This window comes from Rattus norvegicus, chromosome 13 (assembly GCF_021556685.1).
Source record: "Rattus norvegicus strain SHRSP/BbbUtx chromosome 13, alternate assembly SHRSP_T2T, whole genome shotgun sequence".
In the NCBI taxonomy this organism is placed as follows: Eukaryota; Metazoa; Chordata; class Mammalia; order Rodentia; family Muridae; genus Rattus; species Rattus norvegicus.
In genome coordinates, this window is record NC_141546.1 from 67148104 (window position 1) to 67167158 (window position 19055).

Genomic DNA, 19055 nt, shown 5'->3' on the forward strand with positions numbered 1-19055 from the left:
CTGATCAGACGGAAAAAGAGAACGAGGCTTGGAAGGCAGTCCCTCAGCCTCAAGGTTCTCATCTACAAGATGGGACAGTAGGAGCTGGGGAGATGTCTCAGTCAGTAAAGTGCTTGTACCACAAGCACAGAACCTAAGTTCAGACACTCACCACTCTCTTGAAAACAAAGAATGACCACGAATGCCTATAATGCCAGTCCTGAGGGTCAGGACAGGTAGGTACTGGCAGTTTGCTGCCCAGCCAGTTTAGCTGAAACAAGAGACCTTACCTCTTAAGGTGGAGAAGGCATGCACCCACATGTACAAGTGTCCTTGCACATACATGCACACATATATACCACACACAGGTAAGATGGAAATAATATTAGTATAGAATTACTGTAAAGGCTAGCATTAATAATGTCAGTATAGACTATCCCTCAAGATTACAGTTGTGTATGTAAAATACGCATCTTTGTGTCTGAAATGCAGTAGGCTCTCCATAAGTGGCAGTAGATAAATATTTTTTCCATGAAAATTTAGGGCAACAGCACTCAAGGAAAAATGAAAACAGATCTGCATAAAAAGCTTGTGCATGGTGTTCATAGCAGCATTCTCTCTAACTAGTGGGAAACAAAACTATTCCAATGTCTATTAGCTAAGGACGGGACAAAGAGATGTGATATGCCTATACAGTGGAATTTCATTTGGCTGTAGAAGAACATGAGGGACTGGTGTGTGTTACAGCGTAGAGCAAGCCCTTGGGAACACGCAAAATGAAAGAAATCACACAAAAGACCATTGTACAATTCTGTCTGTACAACCTATCCTGGGCTGACAAATCCATAGAGATCGAAAGTGCAATTGTGGTTATAGGGGACTGGGAAGGGGAGGGAAGGTTCCCAGGCACGGGGTTTCTTTCTGGGGTGAAGAAAGCAGTTTGGATGAGACCATGGTGATGGTTGTGCAACTTTATTAACATACTTAAAATTACCAAACCGTGTACTTCAAACGGTACATGTTAGCGATCTGACTACATCCGGATAGAACTGCTACTTAAAAGCTGTGAAGCACCTGGGTCCTGCTAAGATTGAACCCCCAGTGAACTAGTCTATGGGGGGAGGGCGGCAATGGGGGGAGGGTTGGGAGGGGAACACCCATAAGGAAGGGGAGGGGGGAGGGGGATGTTTGCCCGGAAACCGGGAAAGGGAATAACACTCGAAATGTATATAAGAAATACTCAAGTTAATAAAAAAAAATACAAATAAAAAAAAAATAAAAAGCTGTGAAGCAGTTGTCATGTCTCAGTTGTGAACCAATGGCTGCTGAAGGCATGTTGACTGGGGGCAGGCGTATGCTTACCCCACGGTGCCTGCTTCCTTTATTCGTTTGAGGATTTTATACTTGTATAAAATGCTTTGATCAAATCCACACTAACACCCTCTCTTCATCGATTCTTCCAAGAATTAGGTGGACTTTGCTCTATGCCCTACTTAGCTTGAAGGGTCCATTTTGACACAGCTTGATGGGAAAGCCTCCATTGAGAAATTTGCCTGACTTAGATTGGCCTGTAGGCATGTCTGGTGTGCGTGCGTGCGTGCGTGTGTGTGTGTGTGTGTGTGTGTGTGTGTGTGCGCGTGTGTGTTCGTGCGTGTGTGTGTGTGTGCGTGCGTGTGTGTGTGCGTGTGTGTGCGTGTGTGTGTGTGTGTGCGTGCGTGTGCGTGTGTGTGTGTGTAGGGGTGTGTACTGACTGTTAATTGGTGTAGGAGGGCCCAGCCTCTGAATACAGCACATTCCCTGAGTGGGTAGTCCTGGAAGAAGGTTAATTAAACAGGACTCTGAGAGAGCAGGCAAGCAGTGTTCTTCGCGGTTTCTGCTTGGATTCCTGCTCGAGCTCCTGCCCGGACTTCCCTCAGTGACAGGCTATGACCTGGATTTGTAACCAACAAACATTTCTCCCCTAAGCTGCTTTTCCTCAGTGTTTTATAACAGCAACAGAGGCAAACAAGAACACTCCACCTGTGTGTAACTTTCCGCTGGCATTGAAGATGCTTTCCGGATTGATGCTAACGGAGAAGTGATTTTTTTTTCTATCCTCCTAGGCATATTTGAAATATTTAATTACTAAACTATGTGCCCTGAGCAGGAGATGGATGGGCCTTGGCTACCAAGTGCTGAAATAATGTCGTCTTTGTGTTGGGTTCATGGTTTCCTGAGAGGCCCTGCCAGACTGGAATATTTTCATGGCATTTCAGTCTGAGAGCTCTCACAGGTTTAAAAAAAAAAAAAGCCTAGACTTTTATCTCTAAAACCTGCCTACCTGTCTTCTTTTAAACAATTGAAAAGTCTAGTGTTTCTGAGCAAAGTCTCCCATAGCAACAATCAGATGTAGCCTGCGGGTGCCTCCCATTAACAGTCCCCTACCCGAAAGTCATTCCTATTGATGCCCAACTTTTAAAGGCTTTGTGTGGGATACGTCTCCTTGACATTTTTCATTCACTCACTCATCAAGTCCACACTTGGTAGTTACTTTATACCGACCCTGATAAGGATGGGATAATTGTTCTCCTCAGGGACTGATAACAAAAAAATCAACCCAGTGGGTCATAATATATGAGCAAATGCAACAGTGGAGGGTTAATGGGAGATACAGGCATCTAAACCAGGCCGAGATGGCTAACGGGAGCGGGTTGCCTCAGACTCCTGGAGACAGCCCTGAAGCATTGCTTCAAAGGGGAGAACGTCATCACTTTCTTCAGAGTCCTTGTACACAAGAAAGGACTTAGTAATGATAGTCAGGGAGGAAAAGGAAATGAAGAGTGGGTGAAGTGGGTGGAGAAAAGAATAAACAAGGAACAAAGGATTGTAAAAACAGGAAAAGGAGGTACTCACAAATGCAGAACAGATTGGTTCTGTCTCAGATAAATGCACTTGATATTTTCATAGACTTCTAGGGTTTTGACTCAAAGAGAAAATGTGATGAATTAGCCCAAACAAAGCTTGGAGCAGATACACGAGTCTGCCCATTTTTCTTGTTTCCTGTTGGGAAATTTTGGTCCTCTCCTCCTGAAGAGATCGTATTGGTTGTGTAGACTGTGATCCTTCACGGTAAAGGGCGCCTTCTGGTCCGACAGGTGTCTCGTGTGCATCTCCTTGCTGGCGGGACAGTGGGATGGAGAAGTGGAGCTGAGGACTCAGAAGACCTGAAAGGAAAGACTGAGGTGGAGGGAATTAACACGTAACTTAGTTCTTCTTAGGGCTGGAGCGAGGTGTGGCGTCAAGGTTTGGTTCTTAACATACAGAGAAGGATCAACTCATAGAAGCATCTAGAAAGACCCTCTTGGAAGAGGAATAACATTTGAAATATAAATAAAAAATCCAATAAAAAAATTAAAATTAATTAATTAATTAAAGAAAATAAAAAGACCCTCTTGACACTTCATACAGCTCATCTCGGTTTTATTGTAATAATATTGGGCTTGCGAATTCACGAATGGCCAGCAGAAAATTTTTATCTCTAGGAGCAAAATTCATGATAATGAGGACTGAAATTGATTAACGGATCGCATGTTGTTTCCTTTTAATGAAAATAGATTTTTTTTAATACAATATATTTGGATTATGTTTTCCCTTTCCTTGACTCCTTTCAGTCCCTCCCCTTTCCCTCCCATCTGGATCTACCCCGTTCCTGTCTGTCTTTAGAAGACAAACAGGCATCTAAGAAATAGTAATAAAATATAATATAATATAAAACAAAAAGGAACAGAAGGAAGAGGAAAAATAGATAGAAGGGAAAAAAAAAAGCCCAAGAAAAGGCGCAAGGAACAGATCGAGACACAGAGATCCCTTTATTTGCACACTGGAGAATCCCATAAAAACACAAAGCTGAACGTCATAACATACACACTGAGGACCTGTAGGGTAAAATAAAAGAGAAAAAGACAGAAAAATCCCTGACGTGACATTATGAGATAAGGAACCGCCAAAGACGCCATCGAGTTTGCTGTGTGTCGGCAGGCAGCACACCGTAAGAATGATTGGTGTCCCCAGGAGCTGACTCTCTCGGAGAAAACGAAGTTTTTGCGTGTAAGATGGCTTCTGGGTTAGACGAGGGTCACGTGTCCGCTTCTCCTTGCATCTCCGAGACTCCAACCTGTGCAGGCTCTGCGCATGCTGCCTGGTCTCATGAGTACCTGTGTGCCTCCTGCTGTGTTTAAACGGCCTTGTTTCCTGATGTCTCCCATCCCCTCTGGCTCTGACTCTGCCTTCTCTTTCACCGGGTTCCCTGAGCCCTGAGGAGAGGGATTTGATGGAGACATCTGGCTTACAGCTGAGTGTCCCAAGGTCTCTCGCTCTCTGGATAATGTCTGTCTGTGGAACTCTATTTGTTCCCATCAGCAGCAAGAAGAAGTATCTGTGATGGTGGCTGAGGAAGACACTGATCTAGGAGTACAGCAGAATGTCACTAGGAGTGATCTGAATGCTTTGTTCCTTTAGTAGAACAGTACTGTTTGGTTCTGCCTTCGGTTCCTGGGCTACCTCCCCTCAGGCGTTTGGTCACCCAAGCAGCATCCGGAATGGGCTCCATCTCATGCAGGGGACCTGAAGTCAAGTCAGACATTGCTTGGCTACTCCTTCATGGGTTGCACGTCTTACGTAGCACTTAGCCAGGCTACAGTGCCATGTCTGTGGTTGTTTCTGGAGTGAAGGGGTGCACTGAGGGGAATGGTTAGAGCACAGACATTTATTTTGTTCGTGAGGAGAGTTTCATGAGAAATGAATTTACCTCATTTCCAGGTTTATTAGGACCTAGGAAAAGGGTTCTGTTGGGAGAAGTCCCCAATTTCGTGTGTGTGTGTGTGTGTGTGTGTGTGTGTGTGTGTGTGTGTGTGTGTGTGTGTGATTTCCACCCATCAAGATGGGTTCTAGATATTTGAAACCCTATTGGATGACCAGGAAGCAAGAAATAATGGGCCTACTTTGCGATGGCTAAGTGTGTGCCTCCCTTTGGTAGGTCCGTGCTGGGGAGATCTTTCTGGGATCAGAATAAAGGTGGGTTGCTTTATGAACTACCTTAATTGAATGTTAATTTCATTAGTTATTTCCAAAACAGGGGTTTTTTCTTTTTAAGGTTAACTTTTTTTTTTTTGGTTCTTTTTTTCGGAGCTGGGGACCGAACCCAGGGCCTTGCGCTTCCTAGGTAAGCGCTCTACCACTGAGCTAAATCCCCAGCCCCAACTTTTTTTTTTTAATCTTCGCCAACGAACCTTCACTGAGTGAAAACAGCCACCAAAGTGGGCACCTCAATGTTTAAAACCTCGAGTTGGAAAATTCACTTTTCTACTCATGGTGAAAATTGTCCAGGCCCTGACTAGCATTGTTCATTCCACCACTGTTCACTGAACAACTGCTGTCTGGAGATGCCATTTTTCTGACATCAGTCAGAGTCCTGTTATTCCATATGCCAAAGGCCTAGACTTTCCAAGGTGCCAGAGAAGCCAAGAACGTTCCCCAGGACCCAGCGCGTATGGAACTGATCAGGAGTACACACCCTCAATAGCTGAGAAATCCAGTCTAGCTTCAGCAGGGTTCCAGCCGCCCCCTGCTTACCAATGTGAGTTTAGCCCTGACAGCCTCCAAAAGACATGCGGTTAAAGTAAATGAGCCGGTTCTAATTATTTCAAGCTGTTCATCATTTAAGAGCCAAGATTTAGGAATAAATCTGACTTTCTGGGAAGAAATGTCAGGCTTAGCTCTGCTGTTTTTAGATATCACCAGGTAAATCTGAGTCCTGGCCCCACTCCTGTCATCCCCAAGGCCCTGCCAGCTTACGAAGAGGCTTCTTCAGTAGCCCTTGGGCTCTCTTCCACTAACCAACCAGCGGCAACGTGCCCATCAGCCCAAGGCCTTCCTCAGCTGACGCACTCCTACATGTGCTGTTGGCCACGATTCCAGTGTGGTTGCTTTTGACCTTTGGATGCCTGAACCTTTACTGACTTTCAAAGCTAGAGGTGAGAAAGACTGGGTATATGGAAAGCTTTCGATGTGGCCTGTGTGTCGCTTGGAGCCATGTGGGTGTGTCACCTGTTTCTATCAGCCCTACCATCTCTGTCAGCACCACCATCTCTGTACGGAAGGAGGTAAAACTCTATTTCCTTTTCCTTTTTAATTCCTTGGGGCTCCAGATGCCATTCCTTTGTATTAGATGGCTATGTCTATAGTAATGTTTTCATTCCTTTTTCATTCATATCAGGTTTTTTATGGCTTTTGCTTGTTCTCGTTATTGTTTCTCTGGGTATTACAACTAACATGACCATCCATGGCTCCAGCTGCATATGTAGCAGAGGATGGCCTTGTTGGGCATCAATGGGAAGAGAAGCCCTTGGTTCTGCTAAGACTTGATGCCCCAGTGTAGGGGAATGTCAGGGTAGAAAGGTGGGAAGGGGTGGGTGGATGGGGGAAAACCCTCATAGATGAGGTTATAATTAACAAAGTTGGTAGCTATGTATTTTTAATAGTGCATGAAGACTTTGTCCTCTATAGCGCGCTCTCTCTCTCTCTCTCTCTCTCTCTCTCTCTCTCTCTCTCCTTTTCATGCTCTTTTTAAATCACAAATCACATGTATTATCATGGCGTTCATTTGCTTATTCTTATAAATATTGCTCTACCAAATTATATTTTAAATGTTATAGGTAAAACATTTTAAAATTAAGATACTTTAACACTGAGGAAAATACACAAAGAGGTACTAATGGGCAGAGAGGGCCTAGCCATGAGCACTGAAGCCATCCAAGGCCATAGCACCCCTAAAACTGAAAGATGGTCGCCCCACAGTGCTGCAGAATCGAAGTATTCCCTAGAGGCAAAGAGAAACCCCTGCCCCCACCTGATTATCCTGGCTGCATTTTCTCAATTCCACACAAGCTAGTTACTGGAGAAGAGGAACCACAGTTGAGAAAATACCTCCATCAAATGTCCTGTAGGAATGTCTGTAGGGCATTTTCTTTCCTTCCTTCCTTCTCTCTCTCTCTCTCTCTCTCTCTCTCTCTCTCTCTCTCTCTCTCTCTGTATTTCTTTTTAGTTGTATATTTTTATTAGATTTTTAAATTTACATTTTATTTACATTTCATATCCCCTTTCCCAGTTTCCTGTCCATAAATCCCCATCCCATCCTCCCTCCCCCTGCTTCTATGAGGGTGTTCCCTGACCCATCCACCCACCCTTTCCCACCTTCCTGTCCTGACATTCCCCTACACTGGGGCATCAAGCCTTGACAGAACCAAGGGCTTCTCCTCCCATTGGTGCCCAGGAAGGCCATCCTCTGCTACATATGCAACTGAAGCCATGGATCTGTCCATGTGTACTCTTTGGATGGTGGTTTAGTCCCTGGGAGCTCTGGTTAGTTGGCATTGTTGTTCTTAATGGGGTTGCAAATCCCTTCATCTCCTTCAGTCCTTTCTCTATGTCCTCCACTGGGGGGACCCCATGCTCAGTCCAATGGTTGGCGGCAAGCATCCACCTCTGTAGTTGTCATGCTCTGGCAGAGCCTTTCAGGAGACAGCTGTATCAGGCTTCTGTCAGCATGCACTTCTTGGCATCAATGATATTGTCTGTGTTTGGTGGCTGTATATGAGATGGATCAGGTGAGGCAGTCTCTGGATGGCCTTTCCTTCAGTCTCTGCTCCAAACTTTGTCTCTATATCTCCTCCTATGAATATTTTTGTTCCCCCTTCTAAGAAGGACTGAAGCATCTTCACGTTGGTTTTCCTTCTCCTTCAGCTTCATGTGGTCTCTGAATTGTATCTTGGGTAATGCGAGCTTTTGGGCTAATATCCACTTACCAGTGACTGCATACCATGTGTGGGTTTTTGTTTGTTTCGTTTTGTTCTGTAATTGGGTTACCTCACTCAGGATGATATTTTCTAGTCCCATCCATTTGCCTAAGAATTTCATGAAGTCGTTGTTTTTGATAGCTGAGTAATATTCCATTGTGTAGATGTACCACATTTTCTGTATCCATTCCTCTGTTGAAGGGCATCCGGGTTCTTTCCAGCTTCTGGCTATTATAAATAAGGCTGCTATGAACATAGTGTCTTTGTTATATGTTGGGGCATCTTTTGGCCCAGGAAAGGTAGCTGGGTCCTCAGGTAGTACTATATCCAATTTTCTGAAGAACCTCCAGACTGATTTCCAGAGTGGTTGTACCAACTTGCAATCCCACCAAAAATGGAGAGTGTTCCTCTTTCTCCACATCCTCTCCAGCATCTGCTGTCACCTGAGTTTTTGATCTTAACCATTCTGACTGGTGTGAGGTGGAATCTCAGGATTGTTTTGATTTGCATTTCCCTGATGGGATGTTGAACATTTCTTTAGGTGCTTCTCAGCCATTCAATATTCCTCAGCGGAGAATTTTTTGTTTAGCTCTGTAGCCTATTTTTTCATAGGGTTATTTTATTCTCTGGAGTCTAACTTCCTGAGTTCTTTGTATATATTGGATATTAGCTCTCTATCAGATATAGGATTGGTAAAGATCTTTTCCCAGTCTGTTGTTTGCCGTTTTGTCCAAATGACAGTGTCCTTTGCCTTACAGAAGCTTTGCAGTTTTATGAGATCCCATTTGTTGATTCTTGGTCTTAGAGCATAAGCCACTGGTGTTCTGTTCAGGAAATTTTCCCCAGTGCCCATGTGTTGGATTTAAGTGAGTGCGCCCAACCTGTGGAGGGGGCTATCACCCTGGACAGTCCTGAGTTTTTTAAGAAAGGAGCTGAGGAAGTCATGAGAAGCAACTCAGTAAGTCATGTTCCTCCATGACCTCTTCTTCAGTTTCTCCCAGGTTCTTGAGCTGACTCCCCTCAGTTATGAAGTATGCCCCAAGTATTACAAGCTGAGATGAGCCCTCTCCTCCCCGAGTTGCTCTTAGTGGTGGTATTTACTGTAACAGTAGAAACCTAAGGCAGTGGCCTTCAGAAGTGAAACTCTGATCTTAATGAAAATTAGTGAAGCTCAAGCACCATTTTCTCAGGGTTGAATCTCAGAAGGGTCTGAGCTCCCCTTTCCCCCTACTGTAATTCAGAGAGATTGGGGGACAAAGATGAAAGGTCAAGAACCCGCTTTCCCATAAGCGTGCGTCTTATTTTGAGCTACTGTAACAAAATATCTTAGATTACATCATTTGTAAGCAAAAGCCTTGGTTTTGGAGCCTGGGAAGTTCAAGATCAAGTTGCTGGTAGAGCTGGTGCCTGAGAAGGGCTCCCCCTCTGCCCTGTAGATGGTAGCTCGCTGCTGCACCCTGGAATAGCAGGAGGAGCCCCCCGTAAGGCTTGCCTTCCTTCTAAGGCCTGCCCACCCTCTTGAGTGAACAGCCCTCTAATGGTCCAGAGTCTTATGTGATCCCATTGGCCCTAAGTCTCACCTTCCAATTGAATTCAGAGGAACGTTTAGACCCCAGCACCACGTCCATGTTTTTGTGGACAGTGTCTGGTTTGGTGGCCACAGATTATTTGTGGAACGCCTGTCCAGGGGGTCAGCTACCTGTTGCATCATGGTGGGTGTGTGGTGTTGTTTCCTTGGAACAATCTTATTCCCTTGATGCAGGGGATTAAATCCAGAGCCATTTATATGCTATGGAAGTGTTCTACCATTGAGCCGCATCCCAACCCATGTCATTGGTTTTCTTCCGTGTCTGAGAGATGCCCCATTCCTCCTCTGGGTACCTTTCCTGATCTGTCTGACCAAAGGATAAAAGACTCTAGGAATTCTCACTTTCCATTTGGATCTGATGATGGAGCACTCAAGATAAGCAAAGAATCAGAGAGCCTCAGCTTCTCCTAAGGGGACTCACACATGCGCTGTGCTCGCTTGACACACTAGCTTGATGAAAAGCACCTCAGTTGGATGTCTTTGTACTCAGTACCTTATGGATTCTTGTGATGGAACATGCCCCTCACTGGTACATAACCCACAGGACTATAAAAATAGACCCATTAACAGAAGCCTCGTGTTTCCTCCAGGAAACCCACAGGAAGCCTTCGGTACCTCTCTCCTGTTCCAGCCTGTCTGGAGATCCCTGAACCCAGGCGCTTTCATTATTGTGAATACACAGAAGCATTATTTGTATGGGAACAGAAAAGCTGTAATCAGACCTGTCTGTCTGTGCATCTGGCTTTGTCCAAGAGACCAGGGAGGCCTTGGTGGGAGATGAAAGGCTTCCTCCCTGGGCTGGACTGATCCAGCAGCACCCTTCTCCCTCTGGGACCTGCTGTAGGAGAGATGGACCCAGAACATCAAAGGCCAGAGGAAAAGCTTCTCCCTCAGCTGCAGCCAGGAAGTTGTCCTTTTCTGCGGAAGTCTGAGAACAAAGGGAACCCTGCCCACTGGGAAGGAACTGTGGGCCTGCTTTAACTCTGTGCTTCTATTTTTAGTTGCACGTAGGTATCTCTGTAGAGTCCGTGCAACCACCCTCCCACGATAGCAGTGGATGTCTAGGCAGATTTGGGGATTGATGCATCTGCAGACCAGAAACCTGTATTTCCTCTCATAACAATATTTTTTCAACACCTCCATATGCAAAGAGGACAAAGAGAATGTAAGTCCTGTGTGACAAAGAAACAACCAAGAAAGATGAGTAAAAAAAAAAGAAAGAAAACTAATGGAATTCTAGTGAAGAATTCTATTCTATAAATCTAATTCTGGTACAGGAATGACTCTACATATGCTCCATTTCATGAGAGAGTGGCTTGATGCTCCTAGCACTCTTTGTGGCTACCTGTTCCACAGGGCAGTGGTAGCCTATGGCCCCGTGGCCCAGTGGGTTGATTCTAATTGCTATGCTTCAGTTCTTGGCACAAACACAAGCAGTTCTGTGCCTCCCTTGGAACTATTTCTTAACTCCTCAGTTGTTTGCTGCCTCTTATAAGCCAGTCTCTGTCCTCAGATACTCCTAGTATCCCACACTACTCCACCACGTCACACAGCACCTCTCCCTCTCTCGGCAGCACAGGGGCACTGTGAGTGGCTGTGTCTTCTAGACCTCGTGAAGAAAGGAGCTGCTTCTGGCCCACTTTCAAGAAGACACTTGAGGGACTGGGGATTTAGCTCAGCGGTAGTGCGCTTGCCTAGCGAGTGCAAGGCTCTGGGTTCGGTCCCCAGCTCCGGGGGGGGGGGGGGGGGGGGGGAGAAGACACTTGAAAGTGCCAAACGGTTGGCCCCCGATGCTCTTACCCTTTGAGTGATGTTTTTAATAAGCCTGCTTTTAATTCAAGTGTCTGCTTTGACGAACTTTGTAATTAAGAGGAAAAAAAAAACACTTGCAACTAGGAAACATCACACACCAAGATTAACCAGACCCCAAGTCTATGTACTTCAATGAAATTTTAATCAATTAGAATGTCTGTTAGGAGGCCGTGATGCTTCACACTGGGGGTTAAACTTTTCACTGTCGAATGCTTTTATGAGTTTATTCACCAATAACGCTGAAATTCCTTGACACAATTAGATGCAGAAAAATCAACGAGCTCTGTAACATACATCTGTGCCGTTTATTCAAATGCTAGCATGTACATCTGTTTGTAGCTGTTCTCAATTTGTGGGTCATGACCCCTTTGGGAGGGGGTCACAGATCAGATATCCTGCATGTCAGATAGTTACATCACAATTCATAACAGTAGCAAAAGTAAAGTAGCAATGAAAATAATTGTATGATTACGGGGTCACCACAACATAAGGGACCGTATTAAAAGGTTGCAGTGTTAGGAGGACCACTTGTTTAACGCCCTAATTTTGCCTTTTCTACATTGATTTGATTTTATTGGAGTAATGAGTTTATCCTCAATATCTCTGTCCTTAGATTATTTTAGCATGCCTTTGTGAGCTCTTAAGATAACCATAATTGAAGACATACCCTGGAATTATAATACTCATTCCAGTTTTAGTATCAGGGTTTTCATCAAGAGAAAAGTCAGAAGATATTCTGAAACTTACATTGAGGAACATGGCTAGAATTTGCAGACTTATAGAATTTCTGTACCAAGGTAGTTAATTTTTTCAATTTTTAGTATATTTGCTTTCTTGGCAAAAAAAGTAAAATTTTGATATCCTTTTTCTCACACTATAAAATTATAAGAAACTTCTGGAAAACCTTGTTAATACTCAACCAGAATCTCACTAGCCTTGTGTAAAATAAATCAATAAAGCCAGTCTTAAATTAAATGTTTTTTTGACTTATCTATTTCAAACAAGCTTTTTCAAATATTGGCTGTAGGCCTCCATTCTCCATACCTACCACTTAGAGTCTCACGGCCACCAGTTATTTAATATTTTACAGAAATGTATTCCCTATTTGCTATGCTTTTATCTAGCAACTTATTTCATTCTTGAACACTCCTGGACATTCTGTGTCTTAAAGTTTTTTTTCTATTCCTCTTGGAACAAAACCCCCAGTGAATATAACAAGAAATCCACTGTGGTCCAGGCTTAGCAGAAAGGCATTTTCTGACATTGCCATATATGGCAAAGTGCTTATCGTTCAGGTCTTTCCCTCTGCTCCTGTCAAGGCTGCGTCCCCAGGGGCCAGCTGCTGGCAGTCCCCACGGAGGAGCAGCTCAACTGCTAATAAGTTCTAGACGTTTTCTACCTTTTAAGGGTGTCAGACCTGTCTCTCTGCCCATGACTCTTTTTTTTCTCAGTCCCTCGCTTTTCAATCTTCCTTCCCTCTCCCACCCAATTCCTTCTTTCTTTCCTTTTAGTTTATTTAATGCTCCCACCCAATTCCTTCTTTCTTTCCTTTTAGTTTATTTGTGCTGACAAGTTGCAAATCTCACCTACAGTATAAAACTAGGTTTTATTTTGAAATATAACTTGAAAATAGTTTTGGTTTTAAAAGCTACTTCAGCTTCCTTTTAAAAAATCCATTTATATGTGTCTGTCTGTCTATTTGTCTGCATATATAACCGCATGTCTGTATGCACTTGTGCTTACATAGAAGCCAGAAGAAGGTCTCAGATCTTTTGGAGTCAGAGTTACCAGCACTTATGGGATACTTGACTCATTATATGGGGACTGGGATCTGAACTCTGGTCATCACGATTGTACAGCAAATCCTGTTAAGAGCTGAGCCATCTCTCCAGGCCCTAAAAGTCCCTCTTTAAGTGTATATGCTAGTTCAACTTCCTAGTTAGAACAGCTATACCTTTTCATATATCATTTGAAAGATGTTTCAAACACTCTACTTTGTGTAAGGGATGGAAAAGCTAATTCCGAATAGGCAAAGCTGACTTAGGCTTCAGGTTTTTATATTTGAAAATATCACTGTTATTTCTCCTTCACATAAATGACTAAAGCAGTCCTGACTACATATTTTGTTGGGATTTAAAATTTGATTTGAAATGAAAATAATGTATGGAATTTGAAGAAAATCAATAAAAATATTATGTTGGGAGAAAAAGAAGAAAAAACACTCCAATTTTGTAAGTATTCGAGGTTAGAGATTGTGTCTTAGATAGCAGTCTTACTTTCTCTAGGTTAATTCATTTCGTACTTAGCGGGGCTTAGCATTGTCATGTGTTTATTGATAAAACCACATGTGGAGTCAACAGTTGGCTGAGTCTTGCTTTGTGTTCTGATGACATGAAAATGATAAAGCCTTCACTCTCACTACAAGGTCCTGTCTAGTGTGGTCCATGAGAGAATTACTTTCTATATACCTCCGCCGACCCCACCCATCCAGAACTAAAAGTTCTCTTTTAGTTAACCTTCTTTTCTTTTCCTTTCCTTTGCTTTCCTGTCCTGTCCTTCCCCTTCCTTCCTTCCTTCCTTTCTCTTTTTTCTTTTCTTTTCTCTCTTTCTTTCTTTTTCTTTCTTTCCCCCTCCCTCCTCCTCCCCCTCCCCCTCCCACTCCCCCTCCCCCTCCTCCTCTTCCTCCGGATGTCATGACTGAATCATATTTTGCTTTTTTTCCTCATGCAGGGCAGCCACCGATCACAACGTGGACAATACAACGGAGATACTCAGGGAGTGGCTGAAAAACGTGCAGCGTCTGTATCACTATGTGGAGTGGAGGCCTATGGATGAGCCAGAGTGAGTAACGGGGAGAGAGGGAAGCTCTTCTCCCTCCTTTGCTCCTCCTCCAGCCATCAGAGCTTCCAGCCCCAGGGGGGTGCACGAGGATTTTCACTGCTATCCTTTCTGCATCTGAGCTGCAAATGTGGCCTTTTCTTCTATTAATAGATCTGCACATTTTCTGTGCTCCTGGGCTGCCAGCCAAGCTGTTGTCAACAGATTATAAATGATAATGATGGTATATGTTTTAAATATTGATTCTATTTATTGCTCTATTAGGATGAACTGGTTTATTTTCAAGAAATCGTGGTGAAAGTTTATAAATCTTCCATACATACCTTACTTTTAAGTTATGTCTTGAAGGTTATCGCAAAGCAACCATTCAGGGCGCTAACTCACTCTGAACTGCATGGTACCTGTCATATAATGTGATTATTTAGCCAATATTCTAGTGATGGATATATAGGCTGTTTCACTCTTCACATAGAAATTTCTTAGTCATTTCCAGCTCCAAGTCAGCCGCACACACTAATGTTAGCCTCGATTCTCTTGAGAAAGTGCACTTATAGTTAATAGACAAGTGTAGATACAGAGAATATTACATATTGGTGGTTTTTTAAAGACTGGTTTATGGACTGGAGAACAGACGATCCAACAACATCTGTCTGCATGCTAGACAGCCAGGAGCTTCTCAATCCCTGAAGCTGTAAGCCTTAGGACAAGGAAAGTGAACTTACAGCCGCAGCTGAAGGCCTGGGAACACCTGCAGGCTTATTTATTTGCAGCGCCATTGGAAGATGGAAGGAGCCAAAGGCGTGGTAACGGGAGTCAGCGCATGCTCAGTAGCGAGTCTGCTTGTGCTGTCTGGCCTTTCCCTCTTTTGACCTTTGTTCTGCCTAGGATCCCATCTATTACAGTGTCACCCACATTTAGAGTGGGTTTTCCCTAACCCTGGCGGGTCCCCGTGCCAGTCATCTCTAGAAAGGCACACACAGACACACACCTGCAGTTTATCGATCCCCTTGGTGTCTCTCAGGCCAATCAAGTTGGAGTCGTCAAGATCAACCATCACAGCATCATACCACCAGGGAGGTCTTCCTAAGATATGAGCTTCATTTCTTTATATTACAAAGACTCAAATAGATCTCGTATACATACAGGACAAAGTCCAAACCCCTGAGACATACATCCAAGATTCCCACATTTCCTGCTCTTCCCCGAAAAAAAAATACACTCTATCCACAGTGTCAAGTTGATTTCCAACGCCCACGTCTGAGGCACATCCTGGAAGTGTTTTTCTTCATTGTAACCAGCTATCATCCTAAGTCACAGACGCCGGAGAAAGGGGCCATTGTGTTCACGTGTAAAGAACTTTTGACTTCGATTGCTTATTTTCTATGCTGTCCTTTTGACACAGTACATTGAGCTAGCCTTAATTAACTGTGATTTATTCAAGCTTTTCGGAATTAACTGTGAGCTTTTGGCAAGGGGTACAATATACAAATGCTTTCTATTTCCCCCATCTCTGTATTTTTAGAAGGCACCAAATCAAAACTTGCTGGATGAACACATAAGTGAATAAAATAAAGAATAAATGTATTTTTGTTCCCAAGGCAACTATGACTCCAGTTTCAGGATTTATACAAGTTGCAATTTCTGCACAAGAAAAGCCATTTATTAAAATCCAAATGTATAGAAGAATAATATCAACAAATGTTATTGCAGAATAAATATATTCTTCTAGACTCTGTCATATACATATATAAACACACATAATAGTTGTATATATAATATCTAAAATCCAAGTCTATGGTCTACATATTAAGCAAATTTATCAATTAAGTTTGAACACTATAAAAGATTGTAAACTGCCCTTGGGTATTTCTTTTTTTTTTTCTTTTCTTTTTCTTTTTTTTTTTTTTTTTTTTTTTTGGTTCTTTTTTTTTCCGGAGCTGGGGACTGAACCCAGGGCCTTGCGCTTCCTAGGCAAGCGCTGTGCCACTGAGATAAATCCCCAACCCCCCTTGGGTATTTCTTAGATGGAATTTAGCCTAATTTTTAAAATATCATGCAAAAAGACTTTGTGGCACTTTCCAGATATGTTCTCTGTAGCCAGATATTTACTTCATATATCACATGCCAAGGTCAGTGTGAAAAATATTTCATAAGGCATTATTTTTGGCAATATAGTCAGAAAAACAGGAATTTCAATAATTTCCACTGAAACAGTAATTGAGGAAGACAATCCAGAGAATTCCTGGGTTGTACGTGTTTTATTTGTATAGTTACAGTCTCAGTGTTTTGTGACTTTTCCTTTGTCAAGGCAAACATACTGCCCACACACCTCCAAGATCGTGAAATGGTGGCCAGCTGGAGGGACACTCATGTCCGCCTCAGCTAAGAGCTTTCAGAAGGATCTAGAACACGCACTGAATCATTTCCCTTTGCGGCTGTTTAGGAGACTAAGTCTAGCTGTCTCATGAATGTCAAAAGAAGTCTCTAGAACATTGTGTGTCTGCTCTTTCTCCTCACAAGACAGGTCAATGTGTTAAACTTTATTAAATCGTTTACTGAGATTTCAACAAGTAATCTAAGCCTTTGACTTTCGTAAGATGCTCATACCTTCACCCTGTACTTTCATACTTGATAAGATATATTAAGATCTAAGAATATAAGCTCTGGGGAGTAACTGCCTGGATACAGTTTCTGGTGTTGTCATTTATTGTAACATTAGTCACTCTGTGTCAGTATTGTCCTCTTTGAAATGGGGAAAATAGTAGGATTACTTCATAAGGCACTTATTAGAGCCTGCTGAAGAAAAGCCAGGCACAGCAGCTATTATATACTTTATAATTAGAAGGCTGGGGCAAGAGGATACTTAAATCTAGGAATTCAAGATCAGCCTCAGCAACATAGTAAGACCTCCCTCATATCAAAGAAGAGGAGGAGGCCATAGAGGAAGAGAAGGAAATCCCACTCATATACTTTATGGGAAACAAATGTCTTAATTTCTCATTGTTCCAGTCTGCTTATCTGTGATATAGAGGTGATGCTTCCTGGTCTCTTGTGCCCGGTTCCTAGAGTGACGGAGGAGTCATTGCACCGAGGGCTGGGCTGCATCCGTGCAGATGCTCAGTGATTGTGAATTCTTCTTTCAGGTCTTACCCTGATGAAATTGGACCAAAGCACTGGCCAAGCTCCCGGTTTGCTCACGTCATGAAGCTGCGGCAGGCAGCCCTTCGAACTGCGAGGGAAAAATGGTCAGACTACATCCTGGTAAAAAGAGATGCTTGATTTCCTTGACAACTGAAGAAAAAAAATGTATCTGCAACCGAGAAGTGGTACCCAGGGAGCGGTCAAAACAAGATTTTGTGTTTAGGTCTCCCTTTCACAGGAAAGGCTCAGGGGGAAATTCTAGTGATGAAAGCGTGTGACACCTGCCCTCACCTCAGATCCCCGTTGGAATGCTTTTGCAGGGAGTTGTGTGGATGGTCAGGTGTGCTTCATATCATCACAGGCACAAGGAGCTCTGAGTCATTTTAGTGCGCGAAGCAAGAGGAAATGTCTTAATGGCTTTTGTAAGAATTTTAAGAACCTAAGAAAAGGATTATATAAAATGAGAGTCAAACTGGGCACGTTTGACACCCTCTCTTTTTATGTGTTGGGTGATCCGGGATATGGAACCTCCTGTTTGTCTTCCTGGACACCGCCTGGTTCTCACACAGAATTTCTCTTTCTGAGGAGGTTCCGTCACAGTCCTGAAGAGATACAGAGGCTTCAAACAAGTGAGGGGATTGGTGACTAGGTCCACGCACCCTCACCCTCGATGAATCCCCTCAGTTGGAAAGGATGTCTCCTGCCAAAGGAGAAAAGGACCACCAGCCCTTCTCCCAGAAGCCTTTTCTCCATGGGTTTGTGGAGCATATGTTCTCCACAGGGCAGTAGAAAGGAGACCGATATTATCACATTACACTTACAGGCATCTGAATTCACAGCCTCTGATTCCTGTAGGAAGTGGATGCCACTAGGATCTAATGCCACTCCCTGGTCCCCTGACCACTCAGAAAAAGTCAGCTTGGTAATGTTTTAGAAACATTGTCAACCCATGTAACTTCACAGAAAGTTTAAAATTGTACTGTAGTGTTAATGTTATTATGCAACAAGTAAAATGTTGGTAAAATCTACAAATTCTGAACTATAAACTTTTCATAAGCAAATTGACTGGTGATGTTTCTGATTGTTTGTAAGTTATAATCGTATAAAATACAAAATCTATTGTTTGAGCCTTATTAAACATTTCGCTGTGACAGAATCTGATTCTGTCTCTATAAATGATTCAGCGCTGGCATGAACTTCTCTGCTGAGAAACATGATACTTGACTAGCATGGGCTGATAAAATGACATTTAAACAAAATTCCCATTTGTGACATTGTGATAGCAGTGGGGATCTGGTATGGTCCATTTTGACACTACTGTCAAAACCCTAAATATGTCTCCTGATGGACACCGAGGGTAGGCACTGGGTATGTGTTTGCACGAGTTTGTAGGAGCATAGGGACCATTGACATCTTGAGCTTATATCACTTACCAGTGTGTAACTTGTAACTTGTATCCTGTTGATTTTCTATGTACCCACTGTGTGGTACTTCACAGCTCAGAGCTGACCTCAGGAAGTTAGACTAAATATGTCTGACTGATTGAAAGCTTGCCAGCTGTAATGGCTGTTAAGGATGGAGAACCAGTCCCAGAATAAGTTCGTGACTCTTTAGCTGTGCTGAGTCATTGAACCCTAACCTTTCCCCTGATCCTGTCCTTCTCTTTTTCTAGTTCATAGATGTCGACAACTTCCTGACTAATCCACAGACCCTGAACCTAATGATTGCAGAAAACAAAACCATCCTGGCACCCATGCTGGAGTCCCGGGGTCTGTATTCTAACTTCTGGTGTGGAATCACACCTCAGGCAAGTCTTTTTGTTTTAAATTTTATTTTTCTTGGATATTTTATGTATTTACATTTCA

The 19055-nt window shown here is 43.2% G+C and overlaps 1 protein-coding gene across 1 annotated transcript in view; it reads left to right on the plus strand.

Moving 5' to 3' along the window:
* The window catches only part of Colgalt2 (collagen beta(1-O)galactosyltransferase 2), a 105735-nt gene that overhangs the window by 50711 nt on the left and 35969 nt on the right, over window positions 1-19055 (plus strand). The window contains 3 exon segments of the mRNA NM_001427297.1: window positions 13942-14052; window positions 17193-17310; window positions 18863-18997. Of these exon segments, the coding sequence (NP_001414226.1) occupies window positions 13942-14052; window positions 17193-17310; window positions 18863-18997 (364 nt within the window).